The sequence below is a fragment of the Megalobrama amblycephala genome, linkage group LG3 (genome assembly GCF_018812025.1).
Source record: "Megalobrama amblycephala isolate DHTTF-2021 linkage group LG3, ASM1881202v1, whole genome shotgun sequence".
NCBI lineage: Eukaryota > Metazoa > Chordata > Actinopteri > Cypriniformes > Xenocyprididae > Megalobrama > Megalobrama amblycephala.
This window is the reverse complement of record NC_063046.1, coordinates 54,737,374-54,762,502: the sequence shown is the minus strand read 5'-3', so window position 1 is coordinate 54,762,502 and position 25,129 is coordinate 54,737,374. Positions and strand designations below refer to the sequence as shown.

Below are 25,129 nucleotides of genomic sequence, written 5' to 3'. Positions count from 1 at the left end.
TAGAGGCTACATTGCCGAATCATGTTTGTTTCATTGAGTAAATCTGATCATTCTGTCAAATAACATTTTTTTTGACAACATTGCGATGAATATAACTGGATAAGTTACACAAAATCGTGGTTATGTCTGATTCTAGCAAAATAATAATTCTGAGATTTTCTCAAGACAGTTGCACTGTTGCATGGGTGGAGCTTGACGTCCTGCCCCAACACCCTAACCCTTCCCATAACCCTATGGCTAAACAAAACATTAGGTCCACAGAGATGGAGCTGGACTAGGTCAAGCTCGACGTATTGCGTCCAGAGAGGGGGAGCTGGACGTCACAGCTCTGCAGTGAGGGCATTTCTAGCCTTTTATAAGTAATGGGGGCTCCCCTGCTATGAGTCATTGAATTATTCATTCAAAAAGCTGATTAATTCATGAATGATCAGCAAATATATCAGTGAGGTACGCTTCATATTATATTTTAACAACTTTTCTTGTTCAAAAGACAAAAACTGAAGAGGTAAAGCATATATTATTATAGTGTCATAGTATTAACAGGTCCACTTAAAAATACTTTAAAAAAAATCTCCAAACAGTAAGCGTCATAGGACTATTACTGCCGAGCCAAGGGCTATCTCTCACAGCCTCGTTTTCATTCCTGTCAAAAAATAAATGGCGTTACCCATAAGATCCAAATACTTTTTGGAGCCATTGTAATTTAAGAGTACACATACTAAACGCCAGTGGGTGGCGATAACGTGCAACATTGCGCGCTTACAGCAGAGAGCGAACTAGCGAAGAAGAGATTCAGGAGGGCCGTTTGAAAAGATTCACAGATCACACCGCTTGTAACATTTATAACGCTTGAAAACTATACATTTCAGTATGATTTAATAATATTAAGAATCACGATGTTTTAGTCATTATGAGCAAAGAACCTCAAGGTAAGGTGAATCTTTTCACGAATACTCTAATAATGCATGTTTTGTGGTTTTTGTTGATGCGAACAGTTGATAGTTTGGAAAAGAGGGAAACCCACCACCACCCTTTGATTTATAGAGTTTACATGTATACAAAACACATCATTTATTTACCATGGTATTCACATTCCCCAAAACATGTTATAAATCAAACAAAACTAAGCACTACTATGGTAAATATCCGACAATATATCAATTAATACAATGGCATTTTTAAGGCATTTTCCAACATGGCTGTTTAAAGGTTTAGCACTTATTTAACAATTATGTTGCAACATTTTTTTCTTTCTTTTTTTAGTACACACGCCGGATGTAACTTTAACGTTAGTAGTTTTTTTTTTTTTTAATGTATTTAACAGTGCAAATGATACATTGAGAATTTGGAGTCCAAATGTTTCACTCCATAATAAATCGAGAAATCGATAATAATAAATGGCATGTTTGAAATGCAGTTATCTATTACATTTGTAAACGCATTTTATCTTGATTCTTGTTATTTAAGTTATCAGGTTTTAAGTGGTGTTGTGATTTCCCTTTTTTTCACAACATGCTAGCATGTTTAACCTGTATTTGATAATTATTGATCTTTGGACGCCATCTTCTGGACATCTGCTGGATGGGAGGTGCATGCTATAATATTCCAATAATAATAATAAATAAAAAAACAGACTGAAGAGGTCATCCACCATTTCAATGTTTAAAAACAAACTAGAGTAGAAACATAAATTATGTTTTTTTTTTTTGTGTAAATGTTTGTATACAAATCAATTGTTGTTTCTTTTAATTGAGAAAAATGTCCATGTACCATACCTGATGTGTATCTGAATCCTGAAATTTGTGTCAATGCCAAGCCATAATATTAAGTATTCCTTTATTATTTAAAGTCTGTCAGAACCAAAAGTTGCGACCAACTTTTTAGGGAAGGAACACCATTCCATAGAGGAAAGCAAACTTTCAGATTTTGAATAAAATTTATGTAGACCAACAATTTTTTTTTTTTTTTTTTTTTTTTTTTTTTTGTGGATTAACATGCATTTACTAATTGTTCACTACAAGTCTAGTAATGTGTACTAACAACGTAAATAGGGTAAATTTTGATTTCATGCTGACCTTTTTAACGGTCATGAAATAAATGCCTACTTGGATAATATGCAATTTTGTGTACAGTTATATCCTTCCAACACATCAGTAAAGCAAAGAATGTTGAATCCAGCCTCTTTACCACATCCTGTCAGAAGACACTTGTTTTGTCTGTTATCCAAAACCAGTCAACAGAGTTCTGTTTGATATTCTTTGTGTAATACCCAAAACCAGTAAGCACTGTCTATAGTCTGGTAGCCAAAACTGGCAAGCAGTGCAAGAGCAAGCAAAATAATAGTGGCAAGAATGTATTTGTATCTGTATTTCTACAGTGATTACTCATAAAATGTGATTTAATGTTTTTAAAATAAGTCTCTTATGTTCACCAATGCTGCATTTATTTGAAGATGAATACAGTAAAAATAGTAATATTGTGAAATATTATTACTATTTAAAAGAAATTTAATTTATTCCTGTGATGACAAAGCTGAATATTCAGCAGTGATTTCTTCAGTCTTCAGTATATGATCATTCAGAAATCCGATTGACCAAATTTCAAGTCTCTAGGATCAGTTTTAGGGCACAAAACTAATAAGGTTTCTAGCACTTTGTACTTTAACACATAGCTTTTGCCCACAGATTAATTAACATGCATATAAACACTCATAAACCTGTTTCAGTTCAAGAAATGACAGGAGATCTGCTTGGTGGTGTGAGGGGCCAATCCTTCTACCTGCATGATGTGAAGAGACATCAGTCTGCCACACTCACTGATATCATCATCCGTCTGGGAGGGGTGAGAGATAGCATTTTGTCATTCATCTGTACAGGACAAAACAGGAAATTGTAGTAATGGTTGCCCTAACATCCAAATTGATGTTAAATAGTAAATCACATTCTGTCTGTTGACTGTTTCCTGTAGAAAGTAGACAGTTTCCTCACTAAGGATGTGAATGTGGTTGTGACGGGCACTAAAGAAGCTCATAGTGATTTGCTGGTGAATAGTTCATGTACTGCAGGGGGGAAACAATCTGGAACCCCCAAACCTCTGGTATGTACCCAATCATCCGGTCATACATTATACTTTTCATTTTTGGGTGAACTATCCTAACTAAAGGTGAAATGGGGGAGTAAACACTGTAATCTTGTAAATAAGTACTGAAATTAATTTGCAGGTATGCACATGCAGGTATTGCACCTGCACATGCAGGTATTTTTTAAATATAAGTACAATGTAGAGCTGCAAGATTAATTGTTAAAGGATTGTGATCTCAATTCAAATGCTCACACAATCTTATTTCCAAATGATAACGATTCACCTGTGTCTATTAAACCTTTGACAAAATCATACCGGGACATTTAAATCTGTGTTTACTCTGCCACTGAGTCTCTGAGAGAGCAGTTGTCATGTTTAGATATGAAACCACTGCACAAACAGTATTTTCAACCACACAGTATCTTTATTTCTCTGTTATAAATATTCAGATTATCACAGAAGTACTTGGATAAAAGTTTATATTTTGGATATAAATACTGATGTTTACGGTATCAATTAAAATAGAGCAAATCACTTTTTGAAAGTAATATGGAACTTCAAAAAATGATTGTATCGATTACATTGTTAAGCCACTAAGTGGCGACAAGTGACTGTTAAAAAAATTCATCCAGTCATGAAACAAGTATTTATATATCATTCATTCACAGTCAGACCAATTATTTATTTATTTTTAAGTAATTCAATCAAATTAATTTAACTTTTTTTTATAGAATGCAGCAATTAATATTTATTTTGTCAGAACTTCTAGTAAATTACATGTTATTTTGTTTAGCTGTCTGTTCAGAATTGTGGGAGAATTGTGATTTCAGTTTGAAACGAATAAATCATGATTTTCAGTTTATCTAGAATCATGTAGCTCTAGTACTATGTAAAAACATGTACACAATAAGAGTATTGTATCAAATGATTAATTTAAATGTTAGTGCACATAGTAGTTAAAGACAAGATCCTTAACTTATGTTCTTGTCAAATTTACATAATGGATGATGTGCAGTCAGTTTGTTACTATCTGATGGAGTTTACTGAGGGGCCTCCTGTGCTGAATCCTGATTCTTCCCAAGGTTGCTTTAAAAAAAAAAAAAAAAAAAAAAAATGAACATCCCAGACTTTTTTTTTTTTTTTTTTTTTTTTTTTTGTGGTCACATTCACCTTTGTCTTGTTCATAGAGCATATAAAAGCTAAAATCTGGAAAGCTGCTTTGAAATGGTATATTGAGAAAATGCTCTAAAAGTGAATAAAATATTTCTAAAGGTTTGCACAGGGATGTTTAGTAGCTGATAATGACTTTTAAATGTCTTTTTCACCTCAAGGTTTGTGGCAGTCGTGGAAGAGCGTTACTGGAAAAAGCCATCCACAGCAATGTAAGTCCACACCTGAATTTTTGTGTAGAAAATCCTTCTTCATTATTTTACTTTAATGCAGCACATACATGTGCTCCTACATGTAGTCTCAAAGATAATCCTTTGTAATCTTCATTATATAGTTTTAGGATTTGAAAAATTGATGATAATGAACTGAACTACTACTAGGCCACTAATGGGTAAATTTGTGATGTGATCATGTATTATACTCTTGAACAGTCACTTTTTTTTTTTTTTTTTTGCTACAATTCAGTCATGCTAGGGGACATTATCATCAATTTTTTTATGTGCTGTTGTCATTAAAGCAAAAAGTGGCACACCGCATATCAATACATTATTAAACTCAGATCAGGTTTTCAATACTCACATTATTTCTACTGAAAATTAATTGTATTAAGTTAGAAAAAAATGCAAGAAATGTTACTATGGTGGTCTCAGCCTTTATGTTTCAAAACATGACTATAATGGATAGTATAATAATAAAAAAAATCTGTCTGTCCTTCAGTTTTGTTTTGTTTTTTTAATTTGTCATCAGAATAAGCCGTTGTTGTTATTGATGTTATTGTTGTTGACAGCTGAGTGTTTGTTGTTGTTGCAGGAGAAGTATCAGAACAGTGTTCTGGCTAATGCTCGCTCATGGGGAGTCAAGGTCTACAATGTAGATGGTATCCTTTCATTTAACTGCTGTCAAGGAGCAGTTGATAATATGAGTCACATGGGCTGTGTTTAGGCAATGTTCACACAGCAGTGGGATACGGTTGTCAGTCCTGTATTTGAGTCCTTAATACAGTTATGAGAGTGACAACCGTATTCTATAACCAAACTTGCACGCGTAAATTTTCATGGCTCACAACCGCATTCTCGGAAAACTTGCGCTGTCTGAATGGAACCGGACTGGACAAAATAGTTGTCTGTCACATCATACAGTGCGAGAGAGACGTTCTGCACTGCGTCTACCATGTGTTGCGGGTTTTCGTATGTGGTATTTGAGAGTTTGACAGCCCCATTCCTTGTTCACTTTCATCATACTGAAAAGCAAGGATTTTTTTTAAAGAATTGACTATTTGTATTTTATAGGGGTGTAACGATATTATCAATATCGTAGTATCGTGATAGCAAAATTGTCTCTATTATCGTGATCACATGACTGTATGAAACTATAAGTCATCTGGGCAAAAAGTGTAGTTTTTTTTTTTTTTTTTTAGCCCGGTTTCGAAAACGGTTCTGGTGTGATGGGTGGGCGAATTGCGAGGAGCGTATCCTTTAATAGAGACATCTCACCTCATGAATATTATACTAATGAACGTACCAAAAAAAAGCGCTCATGCTACTCATTTACGTCAGATATCAATGGAGAGAGAGAGGCAAGCTGCACGATTATTAATCTTTAAAAGATTGTGTTCTCGATTTCATCACCCACATGACCAAAAAAAATCGTGACATTCAAATCTGCTTTTGCGCTGCCGTTGATCTAAAGAGAGTTGTCATGTTTTTAGATATAAACAGCTTCACCAATAATCTTGTCAAACACACAGTATCATTTCTGTTACAAATATTCCAATTATCACAGAAGCGTACAAAAGTGCATTATTCAGATATGCTGATGTTTACTTTACCAATCAAAATAGAATAAATCACCTTTTGAAAGTGCTTCTGCACTGCATTGCATTGTTACGCCACTAGGTGGCAACAAATTACTGTTAAAAATGTATCTATCATTGAATCATTCTTTCAGAAACAAATGAAGTCTTTATGAATCCAGCTTACAAAAAAATTGTTTCACCTGTCTGGATATTACATGGGTCTTGATCTAGTGGTCCTCCATCCACACCTTGATTGACCTGGCTGTGTGGCATGGAACATTGTCCTGCTGGAAAAACCAGCCCTCAGAGTTGGGGAACATTGTCAGAGCAGAAGGAAGCAAGTTTTCTTCCAGGACAACCTTGTACGTGGTTTGATTCATGCGTCCTTCACAAAGACAAATCTGCCCGATTCCAGCCTTGCTGAAGCACCCCCAGATCATCACCGATCCTCCACCAAATTTCACAGTGGGTGCGAGACACTGTGGCTTGTAGGCCTCTCCAGGCCTCCATCTAACCATTACATGACCAGGTGTTGGACAAAGCTGAAAATTGGACTCATCAGAGAAGATGACCTTACTCCAGTCCTCTACAGTCCAATCCTTATGGTCTCTTGCAAACCTCAGCCTGGCTCTTCTTTGCTTCTCACTGATGAAGGGCTTTTTTCTAGCATTTCATGACTTCAGCCCTGCCCCTAGGAGCCTGTTTCGAACCGTCCTCGCCGTGCACTTCACCCCAGCTGCCTTTTGCCATTTCTTTTTGTAGGTCACTTGATGTCATCCTACGGTTGTTGAGTGACATTCGAATGAGTTGGCGGTCATTCCGGTCAGTGGAGAGTCGTTTTCGCCCTCTGCCGGTCTGTTGCTTTGTTGTCCCCAATGTCTGCTGCTTGACCTTGTTCTTATGAACCGCCGTCTTTGAAATTTTAAGGATGGAAGGATGGCTCACTGTATCCCTCTGTCAGTAAAGCCAGAATTGAACCCTTCTTTTCCTCACTCAAAACTTTCCTTTTCAACTTTTTTGGCATGGTCAATAGTTATTTTTTGATTCCAATTACTTTTGAGGTACTACTAGCACTGTTTTTGCCATCCAGCTGGTCCCACTGCAAGAGGATAGTGATGACCACAGAAGTGTTTTTTTATACTTTTCCTTATTAAATAAGATTTGGTTCAGGTGATCACCTAATCAGCACCTCATTCAGTAGAATGAGGTGTGCCTGTGTTGGAATTCAACAGACATTGGAATGGAATGGCTTCCATACTTGTAGAGATGCAGTGGTCTCTTAATTTTTTCCAGAGCTGTTTATCTCATATCTCTAAGCAACAGTTATTAGAGGATAAAGAAAAGAGGACAGGATATGACATGGTTAATTTGTATATCATTGTAATGTTCAGTCATTATTTAACGCTTATGGCACTTTTTTTCCAGGTCTTCATTTTTCTTTTTCTTTTTTTAAATATTGCAATATATATCGTATCGTGGACATTTATAACGAGGTATTATCGTATCGTGAGATTTTGATTTCGTTACATCCCCAGTATTTTATGAACAAAGTCAAATGGGTTGAAAATTATCAGCGATTTCAATATTCAGGTGAACTATTCTTTTCTTGACCCTGTGGCAACTGGCAATAGTTTTTCCATATGAAGTGAACTGTTACCTAAACGGTATCAATTGTTTTCGATAATCTCACTTCAGCCAGAGGTCTGTCACACACTAAATAAAAGGGGAATGTCATATGGAATCAGATTTTCCTGTTCAAAAGTTTACATCCCTGGCTCTTAATGTAGTGTGTTTTCTTATTGAGCCTCTTCTTGTGACTTGGCATGTTAACCAATGAGAACAGGGGGCATTTAAACTAAAACTAAAACTGTTTTTCTGGTCATGCACTGCACATCATTACAATGAACATAGAAAACATAAATTACAATGTATAATTTAAAAAAAGTGTTCATGTATGATCTTCTTACTCGCAAGAAATCAACACTAGAGAGCACCATTTATACAGTTTGATTTTAAAGGTCCCGTTTTTCGTGTTTTTTTGAAGCTTTGATTGTGTTTATAGTGTGCAATTTAACATGTGTTCATGTTTCGCGTGTCAAAAAACACAGTATTTTTCACATAATTTACTTATCTGTATACCGCTGTTTCCACTGTCATAAAAACGGGCTGATGACTTCTTGTTCTATGAAGTCCCTCCTTCAGAAATACGTAACGAGTTCTGATTGTGCCAGCGGTTCCTGTGTTGTGATTCGACAGCAGCTTAGCGAACCTTGCCCGGAAAGGTCACGCCTCTTACCATAACGTGGAGATGCATGCGCTCAGTGTTATTGTAAACATGTCTTTAATTTTACCCTATCAATTTGAGCCGGAATCTGACCCGGTGATTGGACTGCGGGATGAAAATAACAGCGTTTCGACGACATGGCAACAAACACTCTACAAACGCAACTCTTGTGTATTCCTGTGGGCGGAGGTTAGTCAAAAAACTGTTTTAGTGACGTCATTAAAGAAGGAAGTAGAGGATGTAGTCCAAACTGGCCGTTCGATGTAGGCGACTTCTGTTAAATAAAATATCGCGCTTGGCATTGAACTTTGAGCTTTAAAATTTTACAGATTTTATTTATACTCTAACAACAACATTACACACTAACTAAAGTTTGAAACATGGGATCACGAAGAACGGGACCTTTAAAGTTCAGTGAATGAAAGAGTCTATGTGCTCATAGGATTATGTTGTGGAGCCCTATTATTAAATAATTTATAAAATGTGTTAGAAACAGATAATATGCATATCACTGTTCCTTGTGTTTTTTTCCTTAACCTAAATGCCAGAATTTCTAAAGTTTATCTATCATCTGAATCAGAAAATGAGGACAGCGAAGGTAATGTATTGTACTAAATTTATTGTTTACTGTCAAAAATTAGTTTCTTATTCACACAAACTGATTTCACACACTTTCTTTTCAAACAGAAAAAAAGAAGCAAACTAACAGCTCCTCATGTGAAAGGTTTGTAAACTACATAAACATGTACTTCTTGTTGTGATTGTTCTAAAGTAAATATAAGAGCAGCCTTAATATTTTTGCACACCTCTATACCTGAGAAACCTGAGTGTAGAGGTGGCGCATGCTGTGGAGTATTAATACAACTGTGTCTTCACACAGCTGGAGCCTTGAGGGGTCCTTATCTGAAAGTGGAAGACTTCAGTCGGTGAGTTTTACCGCTCAGTCTCATTCTCTTAACACTATTTTCCGTTTAGATTGTATTTTAGGTACTTTATACTGTATTTTACCTTCTTTTTTGTCTTCTTTTTTTCAAATGTTAACTTAAACATTACTGAGGTTGTCTCAGCCTCTGGTACTGTGATCAAATAATGAGTCAAGAAGATATCAGTTGTGGTTCATTCAAGGCTCTAGAAAAGGGAAGTCAAGTCCTGTGTATTGCATTGTGTGTAAAGTGTTTTTGTGAGGTGTGCTCTGATTTTGTATCGAACATTTTGACCAAATGTAGATCATACTGCACATTATGAGTAGTATTATGTTGTTCCCATCACAGCCAGTGTCTCTTTAATTAAATTAGTGGGTTGTCTGCTGTCTGATTTTATTTTTTTTATTAGGTTATTTTTATTTATCTTAAAAATCCTAATAACTCTCTGTTTTTAATATACACAGTTAGGCAAACTTGACTGTTAGCATTGTTTAAACTTGTTGTTTTTTTTGGTCCCCAGCCCCTTTTAACAAGGCTAATGTTTCAGCTCAGGTCACTGTAGTTTTAGAAAAGTTAATTATCAAAATGCATGGTGCATCCTAAGGGCCACCCTGAGGCCAGTCTGAAAAGTATCCCTTCCCTCCCCTGCAGAGGATCTGTGTGCACAGGGCTCACAGCTCTTGGCTAATGAAAAGAACTATTGTGTTTTGAGGCTGTAGCACTGCTGTCAGATGTTGATCCTATAAATACTAGATCCTGATGGATATGCACGATTAAGCTCATGTTATGCATTATACATTATACTGTACATACACATTAACATAAAGATTACAACAAATACTACAGTGATATGGTCAGTTGAACTAGCATGTCATTTTACTGTCCTCAGAAAGAAAACACCAAGAAATGTTCTTAAATTTTCATTATTTGGCTGGACACGAGGTTTTGTCAAACACATTTACGAAACCCTTTACAGTAAAAATCTGTATGTTTACATCACTTAAATGCAATAACTAACATATGAGTAATACATTTCAACGTTTATCTATCTTGTTTAATGTTAAATAATATTGCCAAATTAGAGATTATCTTCATTCTCCACCTTACCAAACTGCTTAGACCCTGCACAGATCAAATTCCTGAATTCAAAATCCAATATCTTCAATATCACAATAACTGTTTCTGTGAGCATCACGGTCTTACCTTTAACTCGCTAAAACTAATTATTACTAGTTTTGTGGTTTATTGCGAGGGTTGCTTCACTAGTTAGTCTGCATTTCTTGCCCAAGTTAAGTTTTGCACAACCAAACAGAGGGATAAAGAAAAACACAACCTTCCACACAATTGTCTGTTGTTGTTTTTTTGTTTTGAGTTGAGTTGCTCAACTGTTGGCCGATTAAATTCCACTCTGTTATAATTTGTCATATGTCTATGTCAGCTAATTGAAATAAAGGCTGTGTCCTTAAGCTTAAAAATGCTGCCTTTGGAGGATGCATTCCAAGGTGGGAAAACATCAAGGCCATCCGAATCCAATAGTTAGCTTCACTGTCTCCTGAGATACCTTCATCTGATCAATTCTGAAGGCAGCATAGATGTATCCTTCACTGCCTTTGATATCCCACAATCCTATGCGTTCCATTCGGTCACAGTTGAGTTAAATAAATAAAGATGGTGTCTGAAATTTTCTTGCTCCCCTGTGTCCTCAGTAGAAGAACAGTGTTAGAATTTGATCAGAAAGCCTACAGTTCCACAGTAGATTGACTTTTAGTTTAGAAAAAGGCTTGTTGCTGTTAGTCTACTTTATAAGCATGGATGTACTGTAGCATGTAAGAGTCAACAGTGTGTCAGAATAGCTTGAAATGTTCTGTATCGTGACATGCTAAATCTCAACTCAATTACTGCCCATTTGGTACGTAACTGACAATTAACTTTGTCAGCTGCATAAATGTAGATTGGTCCAATTTAAATGTGAAAGGACTGATTACCCCTTTATTTGCTTGTCAGACTAGTTCTTTATTTGGGGGCTTTGTTTATGAAACTGGTCTCGTCTAAAAAGACAATGGAAATGAAGACAAAAGTTAAATAAGTTAAATGTTTTCAGTAGTTACAGCAGAAAACACATTTTCAATACAAATGTATAGTATGCATTTACCTAAAATCTTGATGTTGAGAAAATGTTTGTCCATGATTTGTCATTTTTTGCAATTTAAACATTATTTTGTTGGTTATTATCTTTTCAATATATTATCTATATAGTTTCCACATTACAGTGATGTTTTAGAAGTAAGACAAGCTTTATGAGATGGGTGAACTTAGCCTTCATTAGAAAATGAGACGATTTGTTCAAAGAAGCTTGTCATTTTGTGTAATCCTTATGATTTTGGTTTTATAAACAGGAAGTTCAGACCATACTATGCACAGAATCTGAGTTTCCCGATGATGAGTTACTCAGGAAAATATAGCCCTTTTGAGCTTCGCATTCCTCGGCAGGCTGGTAGAAGCAAGGATGAAGATCCCAGCAAAGACAATTTCAGGTATGTTCTTTGGTTTTTGAGAAGTTGGTAATCAAATCTACATTGTTGCTTAACTTTGTAAGGTTTTTTTTGTTTTGTTTTTTAATCAGGAAGAAGGAAGAACCCACTAGCAGCTGCCATAAGTTGCAGGTGCCACTTACAGCAAGTGCCACACCCAAAGGCCCAACTAAGAAAAGTTCAGGCTATTGTGAATGCTGCCACATGCCCTACAAAGACCAGTATGAGGTGAGTCAATTTTGGATTTTGTTGGCAAAAATTGAGTGATGCCAAAAAGATTTTGTAAGATGCTTTAATATCAATTACCAGGAGGCACTGAAATTTATATCCAAACTTGCTTAAGATCTCATTTGTTATGAGACATCAAATTCTTTTTTTTTTTTTTTTTCTTCTTCTTCTTTTTTTTTTTTTTAGCACTTGGAATCTGAGATGCATCGTTCTTTCATTCAAAATGACAGTAACTATGCTGTAGTGGACCAACTAACGGCTGGCATGCATGCTAGTTTTGTTTATAATCGAGAAGTGGATCCAACGCTAATCAAGTAAGGGCCAATTTTACAAATGCTTTCTTTGATTGGAAGCAGTTCATGTGATGTTGACTTTCACTGTTGCAATGTTGACAGTACAACACTGAATGTTATACTGTGTCCTCTGTTTTAACTCTGTTTACTCTTTTCCCTCAGGTCATCAGCAGACTTCTTCCCATTACATTTGAATCATTTAACTGAGATGGTTCAGAATACTGTCAGTGAAGATGAAAAATCTCTGCAGACTCCACTGGTTGAAGACTGTGGTCATCTACCTCCAATTACTGACATGTTTTCTTTAGCTTTAGACAACAGAGAAATCTTTCCTGATCCTAGCCACGGTCCATCTGGACAGCGAAATGCGTTCTCACATCTTGATACAATTCAAAATAACTGCTCTGATCCTCTTGACAATGACAAATTAGGCCTTTACATCAGCTGCACCACAAAGGTTCAAGACTTTCAATCGGGTGTTCTCTGCATGGATATAGTCCCACATCACATCTTCTCAAAATCCCAGTCTATAGAGAAGAAACTCAAAAGCCTCTCTTCTGTCACACCCTCAGAAACTCAATCTAAAATGCTCACCATAAGCTCCCCCGGAGATGACAAAATCCCATGTACCATCTCTGGTGATGACTATGTCCCTGAAACTCAGGATCGATGTGAAAGGGGTAGTGGTCGACTTGTATTGCATAATCCAGAGAGTCTTACAGTTGTTGTTTCTAACACAGTCTGCTCTCAATATCAAAACCAGAATTGGGACCAAGATTCAAAAATATGGTCAAACAGCCCTAAAATGCAGCTAAAATGTGGCCAGTTTGTGATGGACAATAGAAAGTTATCTTCAACAAAACAGTCACTAAAATTGGCCCAAGATATTGTTGGGTCTCCAGAGTTTGGCATCTCTTACTTTTCATTACCTCATTTACTACCATTTCCACATTTGTCAGATTACCCATTTTCTATAGTTAACTTAAAAAAGCGCTGTAGGTCCTTCACTCCAAGTCCAAAACTTGCCAAGAGAAGAAAGATTAGCCAAAGCAAAAAGCCAAAGCTATCCTGGGATTGCAGACAGTACTCATCTGTACTTTCTACCATGTCATGTTTACCAACCTCCAAAGTGGTTTTTGCAACAAAGCTGAATAATCGAACTGGAGGTGCCTTACTAGAATCCCATGAATCATCACTGAAAGAATCATCTTTTGCAAAACAGATCCCAACGCAGCCTTCCCTAAAATATTTTACTCCTCCCAATACCCACTATTTGCCTCAAGTTGACCAAAAGGACAATGACGGAATTCAACCTCGTGTCCATGTTGAGCAGTCGTATGAATTGTTTCCAATCAAAGATCCGGTGGAATCCAGAGTAACCACTTACCCATCTGATTTGGATCCCCCTCAGTTGGTTCCATTTTTCCATGAAGACCATTGGCTCCAGCGCCATCAATATCATGATCCTCCAGAACTGTTTCCTGAAGATACCTCCCATACATCAGTCAGTAAAGCCTCAAACAGCTCATTCCTGTCACAATCCGCAGCCTCCGTTTGCATTGAATCTGCTCTCCTCCCTAACCTCACGTGGTCCACGGCATCTTCAGAGTCAGATTGGGACTCTGGACTCTTATCGTGGCTTGCAACTGCAGTTCCTCTTCAGGCTAAAGGGGGTCATGATGACCTGGGTCTGTTACTACAAAAACCACACACTGGCATGCAGGATGGGAGCTATACATCACGGTTGTGCTCCATACTGCAACCCTCTTGATTGACAATTTTTGGAATGATGTTGCACCAATACACGCAATAGGACAATTGCGACTGTTGATGAATTCAATCCTAAAGCAGTCGATTCCTTCATTCTCAGTAGTCCTCATTTTTTCACTTCAACAATTGAATTATGATTTCTACCACCATTAGTCGAGAAATAAGACTTGTTGAGTGAATTGTTGTGAAGTTTTGTATTTCATGTAGAACATTTATTTATAGAGGTGGGCTTCTGCACACCGCTTTGCAGCTAATGTGTTCCAAATGTTCCTTCTGATAAAGACTGTTGTGATAATGAATCAGTCTTGTCTTAAATCAATATTTATACATTTTTGTCAAGCACATTGGATATTCCTTTCCACAGCATTGTATGTTTGTCTCCTAGTATGCAATATCTACCAAAACCAACAACATAGTTTTTCATTAGTATTTCGTGTTCTCCTCTTCGAATGACCTCCATGACTTCTCTTTTGGCTCTCTCTTTCCCTCTGTTTTGACCATGACTTTTCAGCAGCAATATCCGGGAACATGTGCTGGTATTGAGACTTTAATGAGGCTTTGCTGGAGGGGCATTATCCAATTAGTTTAAGTGCTGTGCCTGGCTTCTCTCCAGTTTAGAGGCAGTGTTGATGGTAGAACAATGCTGCGGTGGTTTTTGAAGAACATGCAGGGTAGGATACGCTGTGAAGGCAGAAATGTCCTGTGGTTCCATGTAGGTCTTTGTGGTATTTTGAGGTCATTTTTAAAAAACCTTTCAGATTTCCTGCAAATGTGTAGTTGTATGACTTGTACAATGGACAGTGTTTTAATTATTTGATGCTAATTATTGTTTTAGGGCATCTTTTAATGACAGAATTATGTGCATTCCTATTACAGAAGTTCTGAAGGGAGTATGTAGAGCATGTACCACTGCTGTCTCTGTAGTGTGACTAAAATCTTGAGCTTATACGATTTTCCATTAACACTGGAAATTAGCCTTATAAAGAGAGCCTTAGGGAAATTGTACACGTTTTAAGACCCAAGTTCTACAATATTATTTTGATTATTTTATTATGTACTATTGTTTTGGTATTTGTACAGTTTTATATTAAAAGCTGTTTACTCACATTTTACGTGCTGATTTAGCAGTATTGAGTTTCATGCATTATTAAAATCAGACAAAATGGTCAGTTTGTGTGCTTATTTATGTAAAACTATGACTTGTGTTGAATGAAGTTATAAAAATATTCGCTATAGTCTTTTTTTTGGTTCAGGTAGATATTGTTTGTTTATTACAGGGTGTTTTTATTATGAATGGGTGTGTGGAAGGAGCTTGATCATTTCTACTGTAACTTATGCAATTATTAAAATAAATAATCTTTAGATATTGTTTTTGGTATTTCTATTATGGAAAATTAGTCAATGCTTAGTGATGCTGCAGTGACTCACAGGTACCATGGGGGGCACAGTGCCATGTGTTTTTATAAACAATGTACTGTGGTAATAACAATGTATTCTTTAAAATTAATTTGATTACCATGTAATTCAACCATTCTTATGCTACATCAGCAATTCCTCGCCCATCAGATCTGTCTTTCCATGTTCCCTGAATAGTGTGCTATTCACTATATAGTCTATTAATGATTTAGAGTTTGTTGGAGATGGGAAGGTTGTATAAGTAACTAAAGGTTAGTACAGATCGATTTAGTCCTCAGGCATGAGAGATTTTGCTGAGGACGAGAATATTTGATATGCTTTTATCTCTCAGATGACGGTATGGTTCTCTCTCACACACCACACACACATTCATCTTGCTTTTCTTGCAAAATCATCATTGAATGAAATGTGTACCGTTGTGCAAGACAGCTGTGCTGTAATGAGATTTATATATATATATATATATATATATATATATATATATATACGGTCTATGAAATAATATAATTATTATATAATTTTCTGTAATATATGTGATATGCATTTATTGTTGCATTTTGTTTATTTTGTATTGTAATATTTATTGTATTTTTTTTTTCTCCCCCAGGTTACAGAAGTGGAATCTGATGTTGCATGTGAGTGCGGTGTAAGTGAAGGGGAGGAGAAGAGAGGAGAGTGGGAGGAGGTGCGGGTGGGAGTCCCGCATAAGGAGCGTTTCAATCCCAACATGAATTCCACCCGCAATCTCTGACGGACAACACACGAGCGATATAAGCAGACATCACGGACACTTTCTAAAGTCTTTCCCATCAGCGTCGTCTTGTTTTCCACGGATGCACTTAACGTCTTCCTCGTGACTTCAACATCGCCGCGGAACGGGATGAGGCGGTAAATGTCGCGTTTCGCATCTTTTCGCTCGGGTTGAAGCCGCAGGAGTATGTGATCATGTTGGCGACGCGCTGCCTCCTCCTGTGGGCTGCGGTCACCGCGCGACTCGCCGTGACAGGTGAGCGACGGACGCCGCGTTGGGAGCGGATTCGTGATATTGGTATAAGCTCCATCGGTGTATCTATTTATGTATAATGTGCGACAACAGGTGCAACGAATTCTTCATTTCACGGATGGCCCCGTTTTCTGTCACGGGCATGGCTGTGAATTTTCAGTGTCGCGCCAGAATACGCAATGATGCCGCAGGCTAGATAAAGTGTAGCGGCTGTAAACCCATTGGAATTAATAATACATAGAGTCGTGGCTTTGACAACTGTCTTAGATTCTTTTATGAATGTGTCCTATATTGAAAGGCTGGGGCAGCAGCATCAAACGGGACGGAGCGGAACGGGGACGCGAGCAGAACGCGTATGCAGAGGAGCTCACGGAGCCTCAGCGCCTGCTGCAGCGGACTGACGCGGAGGAGGAGCTGCCGCACGGGCACTTGGGTAGCCTAGTGAAGAGTGATGCTGATGGAGCGCATGTGAGTAACTATCCACCGATACATGAAATCAAAACTGACTCGATCCATGTTGCTCGTTATCCCAGAGAATAACAAGCATTTTCTTCCTAAACTTTCACCAAAATATAACTTGCTGTTTTTCTGAAAGTACTTTACTCTTTGGCTGATTTCACCAAACCCTCTTATTTTTCATCCCCTCCCTTCCAACCACCTGCCGCGTTCGAATTTACCATCAGAGTAGGCCTACTGCTTTTGATGAAGAACTTCTCGAGTGCTAATATGGTAGGCCTAGTTTTTTTTTTTTCAAAGGCGGCACGAAAAGTTAGTTAGCGAGTTTTTTTGTCCCTATTGTGACGTATCCTAGTGAAACGGTGAGCTCGAACAATAAAAAAAAAATGTAGGACTGGACTCAATTTTGTCTATTGGGAATTTAAAGTGTTAGTTCACCCAACAAATGAAAATAATGTCGTTTATTACTTAACGTTACTTCATGGCGTTCCACACCCGTAAAACCTTTGTTAATCTTCGGAACGCAAATTAAGATATTTCAGTTGAAATCCGATGGCTCAGTGAGGCATTGATAGCCGACATTTCCTCTCTCAAGATCCAATAATGTACTAAAAACATATTTAAATCAGTTTATGTGAGTACAGTGGTTCAATATATTATAAAGCGAGGAGAATATTTTTGGTGCGCCAAAAAAAACAAAACAAAATAACGACTTATATAGTGATGGCCGATTTTAAACACTGCTTCAGTAAGCTTCAGCTTTTGTGTCGAATCAGCGGTTCGGGACGCCAAAGTCACGTGATTTCAGCAGTTTGGCGGTTTGACACGCGATCCGAATCATGATTCGACACAGAAGAATCATAACGCTCCGAAGCTTAATGAAGCAGTGTTTTTAAATCGGCCATCACTACATAAGTCTTTTTTTTTTTTTTTTTTTTTTTTGACGCACCAAAAATATTCTCGTCGCTTTATAATATTAAGATAGAACCACTGTACTCACATGAACGGATTTAAATATGTTTTTAGTACATTAATGGATCTCGAGAGAGGAAATGTCATTGCTGGCTATGCAGGCCTCACTGAGCCATCGGATTTCAACAAAAATATCTTAATTTGTGTTCCGAAGATTAACGAAGGTCTTACAGGTGTAGAACGGCATGAGGGTGAGTAATAAATGACATTATTTTCATTTTTGGGTGAACTAACCCTTTAATTGATTGATCATTGTAGTTTGCTATTGCTGCTATCACATGTGACAGGTTGTCCCGCCCTCACACCGAAAAACATGTCATTGGTGAAGAGAAGATATTGAGGGAGGGGAAGATATTTTGATTAATTTAAATTGACAAGGGACATGATTTCTTTTTTTTTACTACAAAATTCCATAAAAAACAAGAGGTGTCATTTTTGATTTTATGGTGCTTTAAATAAACAATGTAGTAGCCAACATTTGCCATGTTGGCATTGCCATGTGATCTGTGACTATGTGATTATTTTTTGGCATCTATGAATAGGCCTATATCCAATTTCTTGGCCACTGATGTTAGAAAAGTGCCCATTGTTCTACTTGGTCGATATTTTTCCCCAGTTATTATACATATTCAGACACATTCAAATGCAGACCACCGTCCAATCAGTTCCGCAGTTTTTTCGAGTTGCATTTTTTTTTTTCTCACTTTGAGACATACTAAATTAAGGATGTTAAACGGGTTGTAAATACTCATTTTTTTATGTTTTAAGAGGCTCTAGTTTTGTGGCTTTTAGTGTGTGTGTCAATTAAATATTTTGGTCAGTTTGACTATGTGTCTGGCTGCCAATAACAGTATAGTATTCTCAGCTCTTTGCTCATCTCTCCATCTGGGCGTGCTGCACCAGATGCAATCCAAGGTTCCTCATGTACAAAAATCTCAGAATCTTCCAAATACCATGGCATCTAATCTCTAATATTCAGATTAATTTTTGACTGATGTTTTTTTTTTAAGTGACTGATCCCTAAATCAATGAATTTGACTCACAATATCATGCACTTACAGCCTTTATAAACATTCTTAGCCAAACTCCATTTGTTATGAAGACTATAGAGCAGAGAGAGCATTGGCATCAAGCCCTTTTCAGAGAGGTAAAGTGCACATTAAAGGTTCTACTTGTAAATGTATACTTTAATGTAATATTGGCTTCTTGCTGTAGAGGAGAGCGGAATATAAACAGTTGGGGGAAGAGTAACCAGGCCTGTCTCAGTGCAGGTATAGACTGATTCTGTGTGACTATATGATGTTGAAGGGTTAGTTCACCCAAATATTTTATCATTAACCTCATCTTTGAAACACAAATGAAGATATTTTAATGTCACCTGAGAGATTTCTGTCCTTCTATTGAAAATCATGTAACCAAAACTTTGCTGATTCAAAAAGTTCATAAAAACACTCTCAATATAATCTATATGAATCAAGTGGTCTTCTGAAGGAAGCTCAACTGTACTTGCTTGATGCGTGGAAACAAACTTCATTGGTTCTTGTTTGGCATCAAGCAAGCGTAGTTTGAGCTTCTGTTTACCAAATTTGTTGTCATCTATGTTTGTGCGTCAATCAATGTTTATGTGCGAATAAAAGCCCAAATTAAATCAATTCGTCATATAAAGCGACACTGTCCCTTCAGAAGACTTAGATTAAACCGCTCAATTTATTTAGCTTACATTTAGATTTTATTTTATTTTATTTATTTATTTATTTTTTTTTTTGTGTGTGTGTGTGTGTGTGTGTGTGTGTGTGTGTGTGTGTGTGTGTGTGTGTGTGTGTGTGGGGATGTGGGGTTGGGGGGGGTCGTCAGGGTTTTGGTTACATGTACTTTCAGTGGACAGACAGAAATCTTTCAGGTTTCCTTATATATCAAGTACTTTACATGCAGTTTCTCTGCATTTTTTCATCCACCAGCAAAAATAGTTCCAAAAGAAGACTAAAAGATTGATATAAAATGCATTAAAACAGTTGAGAAAATACAGTGCAGTCAGTTCATACAAATAGAAAAAGCAAAAGTAGAGAATAAAAATTGATATAAAATGTATTAAAACAGTTTAGAATAAGAAAGAGGATACATAAATAAAATACAGTGCAAAATCTACAGTTTAAACTTCAATAAACCCATTTCACTGATTAGACACCACTTACCAATGATTATTTGAAAAGATCTGCCATTGTTTTTCTAGCTCAGTTTCCTGATGCTTGGCCAGTCAAATTAGAGGACTGAAACTAAGATTTAACCTTTTTATTCAAACCTTTTTGCATTCAAAGAAATACTGTATTGTACACTTAAAGGGACAACATTTTACATAAAGCCCCTAAAAGGTTAGTACCTTGAGTACTGTGAGAGTGTGGAATTGTTTTTTACTGACCGGTTGCTGTGGCTTGGATTGTTCTTTGCAATTTGATCTAAATTATGTTGATGGCAGCATAATTTTGCTACTTACCTTTTAAAACGGTCTTTGCATCACATATTGTTCGCCAAGTTGATTTTTACTGTTTGGTTAAATAAAATTATCTGTGAAAACACTAAAATCACCATAAACCTTTTGTCTCATAGCATTTTGCATAGTGATTAGATTCCAGATTCATGATTTTGGAACTGCTAAGTGGTTCTGGTGTAGCCATCTTGATTTTTGGAGGTTGATATATGAGGTTGAACAATGATTTTTGCTGTTATGATTTTTGTTGTTATTGGTACTGACATTACTGATTTGATGTTGCTGATATTATTGGTGTCATGCATCTATGACTTACAGTACCATGCAAGTTTAGTATGCAACTGGACCTGGGTTCAAATCCTGTTTAACATATTTAATTATGTATTTTAATTATAAACCAAAGAAAATTGCATGGATCTGCATATTTTATACAGTGAAGAATGGATTTAAACCATCAGCTCTGGACACTACGAGAGTAAGCAGCACCTTATCTCTGCATTTGGATGCTCGTTCTGTGAATCAGAAACTGTTCTCTACAGATTATCTGGAAAACACAGAGTTTCTGTGCTCATGGTATGCTACTGTACTTAACCACTTAACCAAGTCTGCCGCACATCCTGACTTTTCTGGGTCAACGTATTTTGTTAATCCTGGAACAACATTTTTGTCTGAAAATTTCATCATAACCATAACCATATCCCTACCCCTAAACCTAACCCTATCCATAAGTTATCCCTAAAATCAGAGGGAAATGATAGGTGAACAACACTGATGTAGAAGCACCTAACCCTAGTTGTAAGCCTAAACTTGACAAAAACTGTAAACTTGTCCCTCAAATCTGATTGGTTGATTTGAATGTTGTGCAAGGATCAACAAAGTTGTGAGTTAGGTATTGACAAATTAATCTTTTGTAAAATTTTAGAGAGATGTGCTCAACCACTTACTTGCAAAAACTCAAAAAACAGCAAATTTTGACAAAATGCAATGAGTTTGTACCATTGATCAAATTAACTACAAAAATTGTAAAACTTATTTATCAAAGGGAACTGCTAGGAACTTGCTGGGAATTGTTTTACTCTGTGGAAGCAAAGAGTTTATTAGAAGTGAGCTAATAAATATATAGAACGCAAATCAATATTTTGTGCCCAATTATTTACTTAAGAGAAAAATAGCTGTGTTATCGCTTCACAATAGGGTCCCTATTGTTTTACCTTCTACCCGTCCCTGGCTGTATTTGATCTGACCTACTGTACAGTGTGAGACTGTAAGTTTTTGAATGATTTATTTAGTAAAATAAATGAGTGTGGAGACACTCCGCGCTTCTTGCATTGAGGTAGGTATTCGTTTTCATGCCTTCGACTGCAAGTATTGCAAGGTGATCACATTTCACACCCACACCGTTTCGTCTCTTGTAACCATGGGTGCAATATATACCACCTGTCTGTCAAAGGCCATTTTATATCCTCATAACCTTGAGCTGTCTCACCTGACACTGGTGCAGAGCACACAACAACCCTACGTGACCGTCCTTCAGCCACTGGACCCGACGACTTCTGTCTGAATCTGTCCTGCGACACCTAATCTCCATTGTCCTCTCTCATTCTCATAAAGGCAAAAAGTCAAAATGTAGGGCTGGATTTGATTTTTAATCAGGAATTTGATTGGATGGTGAAACATTCTCTATATGACAAGTATTTGGAGCGGAGGAGTTGATGGTGATGTCTATTTAAAACAGAAAAGCTGTTTCAGAGGAAGAGCAAGTTATTACATTTGAAAGTTTTGATTGGGTTTGAAGAAACATTTGTTGGTTGAAAGTTGGTTTATTTGCTGGAGGTCGCCACATGTGTATGCTGTTGGTTTCTAGTTGGTGTTCTTGTTTTGCTATAGTATCCAGTTCTATCACAGGGCTGCATCACCCACCAGCAGAAATCGGCAACTCGTTGCAAATTGCTAAACTTTCCTGAAGCATCTAAACTGAAAGTCCTAAGAAGTTACTGATTTGGAACACGACAAACACAGCTCTACATAATAAAAAAAAAAAATGTTAGTTACAATGTACTTGGAGTGTGGACCTCCATGAGCTGAGTTTGACACCCATGGGTTAAAAGGGGTAAGGGAGGGGTCATATAGACGCTGTCAGGTGGAAACCTTGTATCTCCAAAAACGTACTGTTTTTTTAAATGGATAAAACACTGTGTTGTCAAAATTGATATTGTGACTTTATATGTGGTCAGATACTTGTACAGATACAGATGCTCAAATTGAGTTATGACCTGCAAGATCTGGAGATTTTAGATTTTTGAGCTGCAAATTTTTTGAGAATTTTGGACATGCATATTTTGTCCGCCTTTAGAACGGCCATATCTGAGGCAGTAAGTCCATCACGTTATGTTTACATCAACTTGCAGGTTGTTTACTGTAGCTATGTGGGCGCTAAGTTTTCCAAAATATCATGTTATTAAAATGAACACAGGCAATTTAAGACAGTATTGGCTATGATTCGACAACAAATGCTGGACTAAGATACCCTTCTCTGCTCCTCAAATACATAAAGATTATATATATATATATATATATATATATATATATATATATATATATATATATATATATATACACAAACCCGATTCCAAAAAAGTTGGGACACTGTACAAATTGTGAATAAAAAAGGAATGCAATAATTTACAAATCTCATAAACTTATATTTTATTCACAATAGAATATAGATAACATATCAAATGTTGAAAGTGAGACATTTTGAAATGTCATGCCAAATATTGGCTCATTTTGGATTTTATGAGAGCTACACATTCCAAAAAAGTTGGGACAGGTAGCAATAAGAGGCCGGAAAAGTTAAATGTACATATAAGGAACAGCTGGAGGACCTATTTGCAACTTATTAGGTCAATTGGCAACATGATTGGGTATAGAAAGAGCCTCTCAGAGTGGCAGTGTCTCTCAGAAGTCAAGATGGGCAGAGGATCACCAATTCCCCCAATGGTGTGGCGAAAAATAGTGGAGCAATATCAGAAAGGAGTTTCTCAGAGAAAAATTGCAAAGAGTTTTTTACGTTATCATCATCTACAGTGCATAATATCATCCAAAGATTCAGAGAATCTGGAACAATCTCTGTGCGTAAGGGTCAAGGCCGGAAAACCATACTAGATGCCCGTGATCTTCGGGCCCTTAGACGGCACTGCATCACATACAGGAATGCTACTGTAATGGAAATCACAACATGGGCTCAGGAATACTTCCAGAAAACATTGTCGGTGAACACAATTCACCGTGCCATTCACCATTGCCAGCTAAAACTCTATATAGGTCAAAAAAGGTTTTTTTTTTTTTTTTTTTTTAAACAAACAACACAATACTAAAAAGCATAAAGATACATAGCACACAATGGAACCACCTTGGAACTATAAGGTTCTGTCTGCATTCTGAGCAGTTTTGAGATATTGAGCTTCAAATTTTTTGTATTTCATTTGACTTTGTTGAGAACTTTTTATTTCCTAAATAAAAAGTCCGAAATTGTACACCGTCGCATAATCACATAATGTAAATAAGTTGTCACAGAGTAAGAATATGTGAATAACTAAATTTTGACACATAGAACCTTATAGTTTCAAGGTGAGGAAATATTGGGTAAAATATTACATTTTAAACTAGATTTAACATTTTTTTTTTTTTTTTGTTTAATTTAAAGTACGGTTATAGTCACTGTTTCTCTTGTCTGATATCTTGGAATTTTTTTTCTTTTTTTTTTCTTTCACTGAGCCCATTAAAATGCATTCTGGGGTTGGCTTCACTGAAAACTACACATTTGGTACTGACTTCCATCTTGTCCCAAAAAGAAGGTAGCATAATTTAATTCTTCGCATCTTTGATGCCTTAAAATGTTGTCTAGGTTAGGTGGCTCACTACGGTTTGGATATTATAGTGCAATAATGCAAAGTTGTGACTCATACACTGCCCACAGATGAACATAAGCAACTGGACTTCTTTCAGTGAATGACTGTAGAGTTGTGAGTTTCCTGATGGTTTTGTAAGGGAGGTGCATTGGTTGGGAGCTTATACTCCTTTATGACAACAGACTTTTTTTTTATGATTTAGGAATAGGTATGGAGTGGCATATTTTGAGTTTTGATATTTGGGATAGGGTTATTGCATTGCAGACATTTTTTTGATTGGCCATTGGGCTAGTTTTGTTTCACAGACCTGTCATATACTTTAATAAGACATGTATATATATATATATATATATATATATATATATATATATATATATATATATATATATATAAAATGATGTCCTGTTCCCTCCATGTACAGACACCACTGAATCCATGTTGATGAGGAATGGCTCCTTTAGTATGTAACCAACCTGCCTTTATCTGTTTTTCTTTCTCTCAGCCCATTCATTTGGCTCAGATCTCATTCCTGGTGAAGGCCTTTGGAATCCAGTTTGTTCTAGACATGGAGCTCAATCAGTATGTGCAAAATAACACACTAGCAGAGACACATATGTTGTCGTTCTCTCTAAGCTGTATATTAATGGTGTGTGTGTGTGTGCGTGCCTACAGCGATCTCTTGTCGTCTAACTATGTTGAACGCCATTTCAATGAGGACGGGCGACCTTTTCAGAGTCTGGTAAGAAAAACAATCTCTTTTTCTATTTTTATCCTCTTATATTGATTTTGTTAGGGATTAATATCATAATGA

The 25,129-nt window shown here is 36.7% G+C and overlaps 2 protein-coding genes across 3 annotated transcripts in view; both read left to right on the top strand.

Annotated features, from left to right (window-relative positions):
* The first annotated feature begins 726 nt into the window (after positions 1 to 726).
* Positions 727 to 15,444, top strand: dbf4b (DBF4 zinc finger B). The gene is made up of 12 exons (XM_048186096.1): positions 727 to 929; positions 2,726 to 2,841; positions 2,968 to 3,096; positions 4,413 to 4,463; positions 5,062 to 5,128; positions 8,879 to 8,928; positions 9,018 to 9,054; positions 9,211 to 9,256; positions 11,650 to 11,787; positions 11,877 to 12,012; positions 12,199 to 12,326; positions 12,468 to 15,444. Exons 1-12 carry the CDS (start codon positions 911 to 913, stop codon positions 14,074 to 14,076), a joined length of 2,526 nt encoding a protein of 841 aa, XP_048042053.1. The 5' UTR covers positions 727 to 910; the 3' UTR covers positions 14,077 to 15,444.
* Positions 15,445 to 16,133: 689 nt separating this feature from the next.
* Positions 16,134 to 25,129, top strand: part of adam11 (ADAM metallopeptidase domain 11) — a 56,786-nt gene continuing 47,790 nt past the window's right edge. For both annotated transcript variants that reach the window (XM_048186095.1, XM_048186094.1), the window contains exons 1-4: positions 16,134 to 16,497; positions 16,793 to 16,962; positions 24,821 to 24,897; positions 24,991 to 25,057. In XM_048186095.1, coding sequence (XP_048042052.1) covers positions 16,437 to 16,497; positions 16,793 to 16,962; positions 24,821 to 24,897; positions 24,991 to 25,057 — 375 coding nt within the window. In that variant the 5' untranslated portion in view covers positions 16,134 to 16,436. The remainder of the gene's footprint in view (positions 16,498 to 16,792; positions 16,963 to 24,820; positions 24,898 to 24,990; positions 25,058 to 25,129) is intronic.